Source organism: Hyalella azteca, unplaced genomic scaffold (genome assembly GCF_000764305.2).
Source record: "Hyalella azteca isolate HAZT.00-mixed unplaced genomic scaffold, Hazt_2.0.2 contig4352, whole genome shotgun sequence".
Classification (NCBI taxonomy): Eukaryota; Metazoa; Arthropoda; class Malacostraca; order Amphipoda; family Hyalellidae; genus Hyalella; species Hyalella azteca.
Window position 1 is genome coordinate 56,862 of NW_025934571.1, and position 14,739 is coordinate 71,600.

A 14,739-nucleotide genomic window follows, 5' to 3' on the forward strand; every position below is an offset into this window, starting at 1 on the left:
AAAATAGCGATGCAATTTTTGCCATGTCAGTGGCAAAAATGGATGACCCACTGACACAAAAATGTCAGTGGGTCATCCAGACCCATTTTGCTCCTGGGCGTATCAGTACTACTTGCGGAAAGCGTGCCACCATTTGGACAAGATGACCCAGTCATATGTCTGAGTGATATGTTGCCAACGCTCCCACAGGTCCGATGGTAATAATGTGCATAAAATCATGAGGTCGTTGAAGTTCTACATCAAAGATCCCACGTATAAATAAATGTGAGACTATCATCATTATGTGGTGTTAGAGACGGGCTAATTTCATGAATTTGTAATTTATTAAGACAATTAAAAAGGCAGAATTGAACAGAATAAATTCCAGTTAGATAAATAAATTACAAAAAATAATTTGTTTAAATCCGGGCCTTGAAAGTTCGAAATACCTTTTTGCTTTTCCCATGACTGTTATTGCTGAAAATGTGTCTTTTTAATATATGTTAGCATGAATTCGTTAGAAGATTTGTGTTTTTTATGTCTTATAATTCATTATTTCTAAACAAAAAAAGTAAATTAGGTAGCTTATAGGTAAAATTATGTGTGTACAGTATTTGATATGCGAGTGTGTTTGAGAAGGTGAATGCATTCTAGCCGTGCCGCCTTCCATTGCCAATCATTGTAACCTGTTGCGTATACATGTTAAGCAACAACAATTACTGTTAATGAGCTGAGGTCGACATTAATTAAGAATAGCGGAATGGAAAGAGGTGTTGCATGAAGGCCTTGGATAGTAATTAAACAACATGCATTGATCAAAATAACATCATTCATGATACGGTGAGACTCAAATGCCGTGACCGCAAGTGAACATCGAGCGTTTCTATCTCATGCAGCGCCGCGGCAACACCTGTTGCTGCAGAGCCTGTACCTTAAACCTGTTCTTTAACGCTTAATATTTCAGATCAAAAGAATGCTATACTCATAGAAATAATCGAGTCACTATGACAGACAGTCTCACCCACAGCACGTACAAGCAGGGAGCGAACGTAGCCCTGATACGCTCATGCATTTGTCGTGCTAAAATGGGTCAGGATGCCCGGCCAAGTTAGCTGCAATAAGTGTATCGTTATTTGGATATAGTCACATTCGTTTCTTTGAGTGCAGAATTTGAGTCGTTGTTTAATTCGTGCAGTTGAAAAGTATGCTGATGTTACTGTGAACGAAATACTTATGGGGAAATAATGGAAATAGCAATCGGCTCCGTCACCATTACCATAAATTATTACATTCGCAGGCAGAAATTGCATTGTTTTTCTAACAGTGTTGCAAACCGGATGTGCATATTATATACCAGTCCATGATGTAAGTATTTATAGAACGCATAAAATTTAGCATCATGAAGTGAGTCCACCTAACTCACTTGAGCTTCCATGCCAAACAACGTATTAAGTCATGATGCACTTCCCGTAGCATCACAATCCGGTGTCAATATTTATGGACATCGGCATACAATAACCGCAACTGTCCCCCCTCATCCATTGCGTGTATGCAGGTGCGGAAATGGAGGCAACCTCCAACCCAGCACATCGTTGACCTTGTACTCCGTGACCGCTTGCATAGAGAGTGCCAGAAGGTCTTTTTTCCGGACGCTTGTAATGTAAATAATATTGTTGGATTATAAACAATTGTATAATTCGATAACTATTCTCGATCACCAAAAATGAATGATTATTCAATTGTCTGAAACTACTCACTTGCTAATACTCTACAATTTGGAAAAATGCATGATCTCAATTTAATACCTTCATAAATAACACTAGCAAAATGTAATTTTTATCTAGCACGTTATGTTAACATATGCCGCAGTAAATCGACTTGTGTCTATGTTTTCGAAATGAAAACGCGACAGCCAATAAATGTTCAACATGGAAAAAATTGCATGGGCACATCTGGCGTGAGACTTGTCATGTACAGGTTGGCTGGGTCCCGCTGGCGGGAGACTTGTAATGTACAGGTTGGCTGGGTCCCGCTGGCGAGAGACTTGTCATGTACAGGTTGGCTGGGTCNTAAAGATTAATTTCTCTTTTAGAGAGAAATTATTGTAATTAATTAAGTAATTTATTCAACATAAATGAACGGCAAAACCCTGCACATTGGTAATTAATAACAAATTTTCATAACTGATCCGATTTTCTCAATGAGTTTTTTTTTCTCATTGGCGAGATATAGTACAAGAAAAACTAAAGGAAGAAAATGTTTCAATGATTTATAATAAATTACTATATTCCTGATGTTTTGATGCATTTTAAACGTTATACATAGAATTTTAGTTCATTATTGAACAGTTCGGGACACCGCTCTGATATAAACGAGCTTCATTCAATAACCGGCATTTCTGTAAGGAAAGGAAGCGTAGAATAAAGTCACGCTGGACAACCTATATCGTTCCCATGTCCTGCTTTCCTCATCCTCTTACACACGTGGCTGGTCGCGCCTGTTATTTATGCTCCAATAAATATCCATGAGATGAACACTGAAGTAAATTATGTTCTACGCTGCTAGAAAGCTGCCGAAGATGTAGACACCTGAGAAAACCCCGTTTTTTTCTTGATTAGAAGAAGGAAGGACATGCAAAAGTGAAAAGCGCGAGGATCAATCCTGATAGAAAATAACAATCGATAGATGTAGGATAAATTTTTCCCAATGACTTTTTCTGGAATTATCATTCTCATTCAAGTAGGATTAGAACTGAATTCATGCACAAAATCATTCTTAGATTCTAATTTTTTTTCATTTGGCCAGTACAAAGATTTATGTTTTTTAACTTATTCCTTATTTTTTTTTTGCACGAAATTCACGAATGAATATTGTCATTTATTGAGGCTTCAAAATCAGTGATTTCGTCTACGGCTTCGATAACGAGCATGAAGAACTAAATGTTTGTAAACATATTAATTTCTCAGAGTATTTTTGTTCACAATCGAGTATCACGACGAGGTATTAATTTCGTATTACCCTCTCATCTGAAGTCGCATAAAGGGGTTTAACGTGGTCATCTATTGCTCTCTGCATGATGATAATCTTCATTTTACCGAAACTGTTGTGCTTATATTGTAGATTTAATTAACTAATTGCTATTTCAGAGCAGCAAATTAAGTGATTTCAATGCACCCATTACAAGGCATTTGATGGGTAGAGTGTGTGTCACGCCGGCATTTACAAGTGGAGGCTGAATACTTCAGCCGTTATCATTGTTACGGTGTAGACACTCAAACTAATGAAGAAGTTGTATTAACACAGGGCAAGACCGTCAACCCTGCAAGCTGTTAATAGGCATTGTGTTCATGCGGGTATAACGTCTTGTATTGACACGTTCTCAGTCAGCTGCGCGTGTGACAGGTGGTGGTACTCTTTCTTTGTTCGTGGACATCGCAGTTCACGGGAGGTGGTAGCAAAGTGTGATGTGTTTATAGAGTATATAGTGATTTTAGGGTGTTGGGTGATTATAGAGTGTGGTGTGTAATAGAGTGTGGGGTGATAATAGTGTGTGGGGCCATTATCGAGTGGTGTGTTAATAGAGTGTGGGGCGATTATAGAGTGTGCTGTAGTAATAGAGTGTGGGGCGATTATAGAGTGTGCTGTGGTAATAGAGTGTGAGGTGATTATAGAGTGTGGGACGATTATAGAGTATGGGGTGATTATATAGTGTAGAATAATAGAGTGTGGGGTGATTATAGAGTATGGGGTGATTGTATAGTGTAGTGTGTAATTAGAGTGTGGGGTCTTAATATAATGGGGAGCCCGTCACATTGCTAGGAAACAGAGCTTTAAATTAACTCCCACTGATGGATTGGTTCAGAGATGCTTATCATTTCGGGCTTAGTCATTTTTCCTGGCATTTAAATACCCCTCTGCTGTTTTTTATGATGAAGTCACACAATGAAGCATGTTTATTACAGGGCAATAATACATCAGCCGTGTGACACCGTTCCTACATTCTTCGTTCGATGAATTGATGCAGTCCTGTTTTCGGGTTTACTATTTGAATAATGTTAAATTCAATGACTCATATGAAACATTTGCATGAAAACGTTTAATCTGCTATTTATAAACAAATCCACCAAATTAAATATATATTTAAATATTATTTATTTAATTATAGCTGTTTGACAGTGTCTAATTGTGAACCCTAGTGAGGGCCGAACCGGTCAGTTCCATGCAGGGTTTAACAGCCAGCTATGGCAGACAATTATGCTATTATTATTTAACAATTTTGTTATGCCTACTACACATATAATTACATGGTGACAATAACGGCAAACGTCATCCTAGGAACTTGAGTTATTAATTATAGAACAGCGATCCCGTACTTACGCATTCAGCTAAATATTTGTAATAACATGTTCTGCCTGGTGTATGAATTTAATAAAAATTTGTTATTAATTTTCATACGCTTGCACTGCTGCAAATTTGTCGGGACAACAAATTCGGTGCAGGACATTGCAGTTGCTCATGATAGTTCTACAGATGACTGACTCTTCTTATCAAAGTCTATAATTGAGTAATGGTCATAGAATAGATTCAGGATAAATTTGCTCCTACTGAAAGCAATAATTGTACAGTACAAATGTGCGTTACACCTGAACTAAAAAGCACCTTCGTCAACAAGCTTAATTAAGCGTTGTCCGTCGGTTTGCATGCCTCGTCAATGTGATGCATGATAAAAAAAACTTTACTTAAATGAATGCGAATTCCGACCAATGGCCGAGCGAAACTTCATTTCAATGAATGTGAATTCTGACCAAACGGCCGAGCGAAACTTCATTTCAATGAATGCGAATTCCGACCAATGGCCGAGCGAACCTTCATTTCAATGAATGTGAATTCTGACCAACGGCGGAGCGAACCTTCATTTCAATGAATGATGACGTTGTGATGATGAATGATGTCGTGATGATGAATGATGTTGTGATGATGGATATGTAGTGCAGATGAATTATGTGTTTGTGATGAATGACGTGGTGATGATGAATGATGTGGTGATGATGGCTGATGTGGTTGGATCTAGTGTAAGCGCAGCATCTGTCAGCCTGCATCATGTGTTAGTCCATCACTAGTGCAGTTTCTGCTCAACGCGCCAGCCTGAGCAACATGTATTCAAACTTGCATACAAGAACGACTGTGTAGAACTGCGTGTGCTGTTTGGATATACCAACCGGCCTGTGTTGCAGCCCTGTTGCACTACACGTACATTCATCGCGTATACAATGGCAATCCATAGAAACCTATAATTATGATATACCGCTTCCGACTTTTAGTGTGGTACATGATGAAGTGCACGTACAGAATGTTTATTTTTTGCCAACACTGACTGCATTCAAACTTGCGTTATTTATTCGAGAAAAACTGGCTATTTTACTATTATTTTTTCCAATGAAATTACCCTCCTGTACTTCAATTCTATTCATGTACACATTCAAGATTTTCTCGCCTCTCAAATCAAAATCCTCCTTTTACATAACGATTATCTGTGCAGAGTCCTACGTCCGGACCACGTCAAAACTGTTCAATACACACCCAAAATTACGACTATTTGATGACGCTTAAGACTAAAGCCTTACATTATCTTGACCTTTGCTCTACAAGTTTCCCCGAGCATGAATTCTTTTAATGTCAATTTAATTGCAAAGTTTAAGCGTAATATTACCTGAGGCAGTCAGTATTTATATGTTTCAAAGAAATAAAATTGTAATGCTTGCTTTCATCGTTTTCGTAGGAGTGGCAATTTGTGGGCCTGTGACTACTCAGCGTTACAAATCTACAGTTTTTTCTACACTCGTCTTCATAGTCTCCTCATTTCATCGTTGGGGAAATGGCGCTGAACGTGGCAGGACTGGTGGCCATATTGCTATTCTACGCCCTCATCCTTGGCGTCGGGATCTACGCTGCCTGGCGACGCAGGAGTAAAAAGGATAATTCCGACGAGATTATCCTGGCCGGCAGGAGCATCGGGCCGTTCGTGGGCCTCATGACCATGACAGGTGCTGGGGTAATTAGACAGGTGCTGGGATAGCCGTGGCAAGTGCTGGGATAACCATGAAATGCTAGAATAAGACAACAAAAGAAGCTCAAATTCTATTCAGAGTCCTAATGTTAATAATCGAATGTTCATACCAGTATCATTGCACTGTAATGTAATCATTACACTGCAAGTATCATTACACTGTAATGATAGCAGAATCATTACAGTGTAATGATTCTGCTATCATTACAGTGTTATGATAGCAGAATCATTACCTAATGATAGCAGCATCATTACCCTAAAGATAGCAGAATCATTACCAAATGATAGCAGCATCATTACCCCAATGATAGCAGCATCATTACCCTAATGATAGCAGCATTATTACCTAATGATAGCAGCATTATTACCCTAATGATAGCAGCATCATTACCCTAAGGATAGCAGAATTATTACCCTAATGATAGCAGCATCATTACCTAATGATAGCAGCATCATTACCCTAATGGTAGGAGCATCATTACCCTAATGGTAGGAGCATCATTACCCTAATGATAGCAGCATCATTACCCTAATGATAGCAGCATCATTACCCTAATGATAGCAGCATCATTACCATGACAGGTGCTGGGGTAGCATGACAGGTGCTGGGGTAACATGACAGGTGCTGGGGTAACATGACAGGTGCTGGGGTAACATGACAGGTGCTGGGGTAACAAGACAGGTGCTTGGGTAATTAGACAGGCACTGGGGTAACATGAGTTACATGAACGGTGAATATGACAGGTGCTGGGAACCGAGAAATGCTAGAATAAGACAACAAAAAGAAGCTCAAATTCTATTCCGAGTCTCAATGTTAATAATCGAATGTTCATAGCAGCATTATTACACTGTAATGATAGCAGCAGCATTGCACTCTACTGATTTCAGCGTCATTACCCTAATGATAGTAGCATTACCCTAATGATAGCATTGGCCTACAGCCACGTGGGTGGGCGGAGGCTACATCAACGGGACGGCGGAGGTGACGTTCACGCAGGGCCTCCTGTACTGCCAGGCGCCCTTCGGCTACGCCATCAGTCTCGTCTTAGGTGAGACGAGCTCTCCATACGCACCAGAGAAATGACATTTAATTTTTATAAAATTTGAATATAAATGCATCGAAATAAAGACATAAATACGTTTAGTTGGGCAGAAGTGCTTTTTTTATGAAAGCTCGATCGTAAGACAGTGCAAATACAAACTAAGCAATGTAAAGAAGGATTTCATACACACCTAACCCTAAATCTAACCCTAACCTAACGAGGTTGGCATTTTTTAGAATGTCCCGGTAGTGTATAGTTCATTTTTCCGTGTCCGGTTAGACGTTCACGCAGGGCCTCCTGTACTGCCAGGCGCCCTTCGGCTACGCCATCAGTCTCGTCTTAGGTGAGACGAGCTCTCCATACGCACAGGAGAAATGACATTTAATTTTTATGAAAATAGAATATAAATGCATTGAAATAAAGACATAAATACGTTTAGTTGGGCAGAAGTTCTTTTTTTATGAAAGCTCGATCGTAAGACAGTGCAAGTACAAACTAAGCAATGTAAAGAAGGATTTTATACACACCTAACCCTAAATCTAACCCTAACCTAACGAGGTTGGCATTTTTTAGAATGTCCCGGTAGTGTATAGTTCATTTTTCCGTGTCCGGTTTTCAAGTACAAACTAATTGTTAGGTACATAACCGGACTCGATTTAGTCCGGATTTCTAACCAATGTCCGGTAATGTTACGAATCCTGTCCGGCTAATATCTATGTATATATAACTACTTATATGTGTTTTTAAAGTTTTTCGATTGCAGGCGGTCTATTCTTTGCGAAGAAGATGCGTGAGGCGGAGTACAAGACAATGCTAGACCCTCTACAGGAGAGCTATGGGCAGCGCTGGGGCTGCGCTCTCTACCTGCCCGCCTTGTTTGGCGAGACTCTCTGGACTGCGTCCATCCTGGCCGCCCTTGGTGGGTCGTTGGACTTCAATGGTGGGGTCTGCTGGTCCACATAGATATTTTTTGTTGGAACTACATGTTGTCTTCATGGGGCATACATTTCTTCTTGTTGGGCTTTAATATTGTCCAAATGTGACTCAAATATTGTCTTTGCAGGAGCTAATATATTGTCATCGCGGGGCCTACACATTGTCATCATGGGGCCCATATACTGTATTGTCATTGCGGGACCCAACTATGGCGTGCGTGGAGACCCTTTAAAGTCATCATGAGCCATACATTCTATAGTATCTTGCATGAGGTTATACTCGACAGCAGTAGAATTTAAATCGTACATTTCATTGATCCGTAATTTAATCTCATATTTGTCCACGTTATTTCGCTGGCTCCTATCAGATTATTTTTCGTCCCATAAGGTCAACTAGGTTATTAATTATTTTCACCATCCCGGAAGTCTTGATGTTGACAATAAGGCTCTATTTTTGTTACAGGTTCGACATTGTCGGTAATCCTGGATTTACCTGACGCGATTTCGATCGTAGTGTCGGCGTCGATAGCCGTACTGTACACCCTTGTAGGAGGGCTGTATTCTGTGGCATACACAGACGTGGTGCAGCTCTTTTGTATTGCTATTGGCCTGGTGAGTGTGTGGTGTGTGATGTGTAGTAAGTGTTGTGTGTTGCGTGGAGAGTAACGATGCGGGAATATAAAAATAACTAAGCACAACTATGCATAAGCTCAACAATAAAGACCATGAGAGTTAAATTAAAACTTGACTTCAGTGAATGCGAATTCTAACCAGCGACTGGAAAAATCTACTTCTATGAATGTGAATACCTGTCAATGAGCCATAAAAGAATCAACTTACTTCAATTTTGCTGCCGACCAACGACTGAAAAACATCTCTTCATCTACGATTGTTGATAAAAAACTAAGAAAGCTCACTTTAATGACTGCATGTCGACTAGCAACAATTACTTAAGTTAATCAGACATGCGACACAAACTTATACACTTAGTTGTCAAGTAATTATATATTCGTGAACTGAACAACTGAAGCCATTATTATATATGTTTGTGCAGTGGCTGGCAGTGCCGTTCTCCCTACACAGCGAGTACTCTGGTTCCCTGAACCCCAACACCACCAACTGGCTCGGGGAGCCCCCCAACAACCCCTACGAGTGGGGCACATGGTGGGACTATGCATTCCTCCTCATCTGCGGAGGCATCCCTTGGCAGGTAATTCATTTTTATGACATTTTATAATACTTTTCATCTAGCATTTACAATTTGTAATATTTTTTCTTCTGCAGCTTGCTCGAATCTACAATTTAGGTATTCATCCTGAATACAAAATTTTGTTGAAAACGAATTGGTTAATTTGAAAATTTAGTTTAAAGTTGAAAATATTTGATGTTATTTATCCAATTCAATATTTTATTGAAAACAAATTTGTTAAAATGAAAATTCAGTTTAAAACGGAAAATATTTAATTTTATTTCTCCACCCTGTCCGCAGGTGTACTTCCAGCGCGTGCTGTCCGCCAAGACTGGCAGGCAGGCACAGATTTTGTCCTACGGCGCGGCCATCGGCTGCTTCGTTAATGCAAAACTGTCGGTACGCAAGTCCATCAAGTGCAAAACTGTAGGTACGTTTATTGTCCAATCCATTTATTGGAATAATTAACTTGAGCTTCAATATGCTTAGAAAACTTCAACTCCTTGTGGACATAACCTCCTAAATTTTTTTCCATTGTCGACTTCGCAATCAGCACTCCTTCGTTACATCCATGTCTTCTCACACTGTAATCTTGCTGTTCATGGTATATATTTTTCACTTATCACGTGAAATTTAAGTGGGTAAATTTATTCACTTCACAGAGTGGGAGCAAACGCCATCATGTAATTTTTGAGTGGGTAAATTCATTCACTTCACAGAGTGGGAGCAGACGCCCTTCAACCAAAGTATCGTGGAAGCCGGGAAAGCCAAGCTCGTGCTCCCTCTGGTGCTACAGTATCTCACGCCATCGGTGAGATCTTTATAATAACAATACATGTTGATTGTCTCGCATTTAAGAGAGAATCAAAGATTTTGTGCGTTTGTTTTTCATTGTGATATGAAAAAAATAATATAGGCGCAGATTTCCGAAAATCTTCTATGGGCAGGATCAAGACATTGAATCTGGTTTTCGCTAAGAATATAATCACTTTCCGTTAACTCCGAGTACTCTCCGTAGTTTCAGGTCCTCTACTCTGCGCACAATATGACAAACTTCTTCGTGCGCGAGTCATCTTAATTAATTATACTGCAATAACTACAGTATACTATCATGCATTAAGAGAAGAAAAAAATCTATTGTAGGAATTAGCCGCAATGAATGAAATAAATTTTTTAAGAGGAGTTTCATAATTAATAAAATTATTCTGATTGCCGACGTGGAGATTATCATGAACTTTGACCGGATCAATTACAGTATTAAACTATCGTAAATATTTTTTTAAGGCTCAAATGCCACGTGTGCGAACAATTTGCACGCTCCGAATTAACATCATATTATTCCGTTAAAATTTATTCAGATTCGAAGCATGATTTACCTTCTCATTTTTCTACTATAGAACAAAAACTTCAAATCGAACCCATCGAGCACAGTCTCAATTTCAGGATAAAAGTGAGCCGGATAAATTTCTTTCACACATGCAATGTCGTACATGATTATTTCAAATGTGTTTTAGTATAAAACCGAAAATAATACATCAATATTAGCTCCAGCGTCATAGATTTTTTAAAAGGGAGCGTCTGAGTAAAAAAGTCTGTTATTTACTGACGGATCACTATGAAACTTGGTAAACATATGTAAAACAGAAAAATATACGGCTTTTATTCACGTAAATTTTTCGAAAAATGAAAGATAACGTGAAATTCTTAGAAAACGGCCAAAAAGGGGATACCGTAGAAAACTATCTCCTCCTAGGATTTTCAAGCTACAACATCGATACGCATATCATTTGATGCGAAAGGACCATATCTATCGATTCGTCGTTGCTTTTTTCGAAAATCGAATTATTGTGGGTGAGGGGGATATTTCTCGTAAAACTTTCGAAAAATTTTCGATATCCCACTTTTTTAACTCCCTTTTTTCGAAATATTTTCAAAACTATAACGAAATTGAAAAACACTACGACCAATTTCTAAATATTTTATTTGCAAATCGAATAGTATATCTCTCATTGCTGTAGCTTCAAAACTGTAGGAGGAGATAGTAAGTGACAATAAGTTTGAATGTTCAGTAGAGCCCGACAAAGTCCCGGGCGCCTCGAAATCGGCATTCAAGGCTGCAAGGAGGCAAAACAAGACGATACTGGACCTCAATTTCTGTCAAGTATGGTGCGAACGACGGCGCGAGAACTATCCCACACGACTGCAACAGGGTTACTGGAGCGAAGTGTGTTAAGACTAGCTATTTAAAGTGCACTGCGGCAATTATTTCCTATCGTAAATGTTGAAGAACTCCACCATCCCTAACCCTTTCGCGATCTGTCGTGAACGCATAGATCAACGCACAGAGATGGTTTTGGTACCGTTGGATAGGTCAGAATGTCAGCTTTACGATGAAACTAAAAACAGGAAAAGCCACAATTGTCGATTTTGGACCCAGACGCTCCCCTTTAAAATGAAAATTGCTTGTGGCGCTTCAACTTCAATATTAGCTCAAGCATGATATAATATTTTTGAAAGAAAATTAGCTTTGTGGGTTTCCAAATAATTTTTAATTCAACGTCTTGTGATTGAACTTCCAGTGAATGAAATCTTTAAAGTTTGGTCTCCTGTTCGATAAAATCTATTGTAAAAAGCATCAACCTCGCTTATGTGCACTTGTAAAGATGTAACTTTTATAATTATATTTTATTATCAAACCCATTTATATACACGCACGAATTATCTATTTTGTATGTATTCGTATTATAAATAAAAATCTTGCGCGTTCTTCATTAAAGTTCTTGCTCAGCACTAACCTGCACTAATCCTGCCACTAGTGGGTGGCATTCATAGGCCTGGGCGCCGTGTCGGCCGCTGTGATGTCGTCCGCTGACTCCTCGGTGCTATCCGCCTCGTCCATGTTCACCCACAACGTCTACAAAGGCGTCATCCGACCTCATGTGAGCCATACAGCAAAAATTTAGTGAAAAAGGTATCAGCAGTTCATTTCAGATAGTGTAATTATCTACTTTTTCACTTCGGTGGAAATTTTTTGGCTAATATATTACCATCTCTAAATCTAGCGTCCATTTTGGCTTTTTGCGGTTCAAAATTTAATCAACACTACATGATGCTTCATTTTTTTCACAACACTTCCACACCTTCTAAACAAAATGCGGAAAATAATACGACTGTGAATTAAAAAAGGTTTACAAAACTCTTTTACGAGCTTAATGTTTTAAAATATTTTTGTTCACAGGCCAGCATTCGGGAGATGAACATTGTGCTGCGACTTGCCATCCCTGTCATCACGGCAGTGGCTTGCGCCATCGCCATTTTTACGACTTCCATCTATGCCCTATTGTGAGATGGGCAAAAATTTGGTGGAAACTCGTCAAGATGATTTCCATCAAATATCATGGGGATTGCCATTAAGCCAATTTATAATGCTTGTGTGCTATTAAATATAAGTTTTCGATAGTTCTATTTTTTTACCATGAGTCTTAGTCGCTTGTTCAACTCAGGTGAATAAGATTTCAACTTTTTTTTTTTGTTCCGTCTTTAAAGAAAGAAAATTTTGATACTGTCAAGTGTTGTGACTTCGGCCGCCGTGGGTCACTTCGGCACCCCTACAACAGAAAAAATAGCAGCAAAACAAAATAATAAACGTTGGCCACAGTCACCCCGGTGGCGTACTATGGGTCATAATAACTGTCAATGACATTATTGCGCCGTCCAAATTAAGGACGGCGCAACGGCCGTCTAACTGAAGTTCAATTCAAATTTCCATTAACATTTTAGTCATGTCGAAATTTGTATTAACACTGAAATAGCTTTTGGGGCGCTAATAGCTTTTGGGTCCTTGAAAGTAAGTTGTTGTCTAATGACAATGAGTTATTTTATTGATGAATGCTTTTTCGCATTGCATTAATATAGTTGTGCTCATATATATATATTATAGTGATGATAAATTCTTAACGAGTGAGAGTTTTACTCCTATAATATCATAGAAAAGTTTTATTAATTCACGAAATTAATTAAATTTATTTTTGTATAGGAGGAGAGCCAGTTCTGAAGCTACCAGCCGTCATCAAGTATCCGTGGTACGACTACGAGAACGAGACGCAGAACTTCCCATTCAGGTGCCCATTTCACTTACCATTCATATTTCACTTCCCATTCAGGTGCCCTTTTTACTTCCCATTCATATTTCACTTCTCATTCATATTTCACTTCCCATTCATATTTCACTTCCCATTCAGGTGGCCATTTCACTTCCCATTCATATTTCACTTCTCATTCAGGTGGCCATTTCACTTCCCATTCAGGTGGCCGTTTCACTTCCCATTCATATTTCACTTCCCATTCAGGTGCCCATTTCACTTCCCATTCATATTTCACTACCCATTCAGGTGGCCATTCCACTTCCCATTCATATTTCACTTCCCATTCAGGTGGCCATTTCACTTCCCATTCATATTTCACTACCCATTCAGGTGGCCATTTCACTTCCCATTCATATTTCACTTCTCATTCATATTTCACTTCCCATTCATATTTCACTTCCCATTCAGGTGGCCATTTCACTTCCCATTCATATTTCACTTCTCATTCATATTTCACCTCCCATTCAGGTGGCCATTTCAATACCCATTCATATTTCACTTTCCATCCAGGTGGCCATTTCACATTCATATTTCACTTCCCATGCAGGTGGCCATTTGTTGACATGTGTGGCACCATCGAACTTTATTGGTTTATGTTAATTTCCTTAATATATTAACAATTACTGGGTATTAAAAACGGATTGTTTACAAGTAAATGTATTAAATTCAATTATTCTTGCTTTAATTTTGCTGCCTAACAAAATATTATTAATCAAAACCAAATAAGATTATTAAATAAATGATCTCAAAGATAACCCTATAATTATTCTTAATTTTTCCATCCTTGAGTGTTTTTTCATTAAAAAATATTTGACTCTAAGTTGCATTTAATTTGCAAGTCTTTTTATTCGATATGATACAAGAGTTCCACGTATGCTGATTCAAAATAATATCAAAATACACACATATCAGTTAAAAAATGAGGGTGAAGCTAAAATTTTCAATTTATACATATTTCGTACATTCAACCCGGCCTATTCATCGACGCCGATATCTGTATGTTATAATGTATGTTTAAGCTGATCATACTTTGTTTTCATAAACTATTACTATTGTTACTATTGTTCTATACATACTATTTACCATTATTAAAAATATTATATTATACTATTATTATTGTTTTATACAGACTATTATTACGTGCAGAACCATGTCGATGCTGGTGACAATGACCGCGCTGTTGTTGGTGTCTCGCTTAACCCATTAACGCCGAACGGGAACATTTGTGCCCAGCTAATAAAAATGGCTGTAAAAGTAAAGACATTGCATTTAGCTATTTTCTGTTAATAAGGTGTGTTCTCTGAAGGTTCAGAGCACGTACGGAACATGTTATGTTTCTCTGCCACCAGGCATTCATGCGTAGTAGCCGGCTGACCTTGAC

The 14,739-nt window shown here is 38.6% G+C and overlaps 1 protein-coding gene across 1 annotated transcript; it reads left to right on the forward strand.

Annotated features, from left to right (window-relative positions):
- The first annotated feature begins 5,773 nt into the window (after nt 1–5,773).
- LOC108666499 (high-affinity choline transporter 1-like) lies at nt 5,774–14,565 on the forward strand. Its single transcript, XM_018153384.2, has 12 exons — nt 5,774–6,023; nt 6,988–7,095; nt 7,853–8,008; nt 8,488–8,636; nt 9,079–9,234; nt 9,514–9,643; nt 9,933–10,024; nt 12,030–12,152; nt 12,452–12,555; nt 13,044–13,060; nt 13,250–13,334; nt 14,505–14,565. The coding sequence occupies exons 1-12, from the start codon at nt 5,855–5,857 to the stop codon at nt 14,563–14,565; spliced, it is 1,350 nt and encodes a 449-aa protein (XP_018008873.2). The 5' UTR covers nt 5,774–5,854.
- The last annotated feature ends 174 nt before the right edge of the window (nt 14,566–14,739 follow it).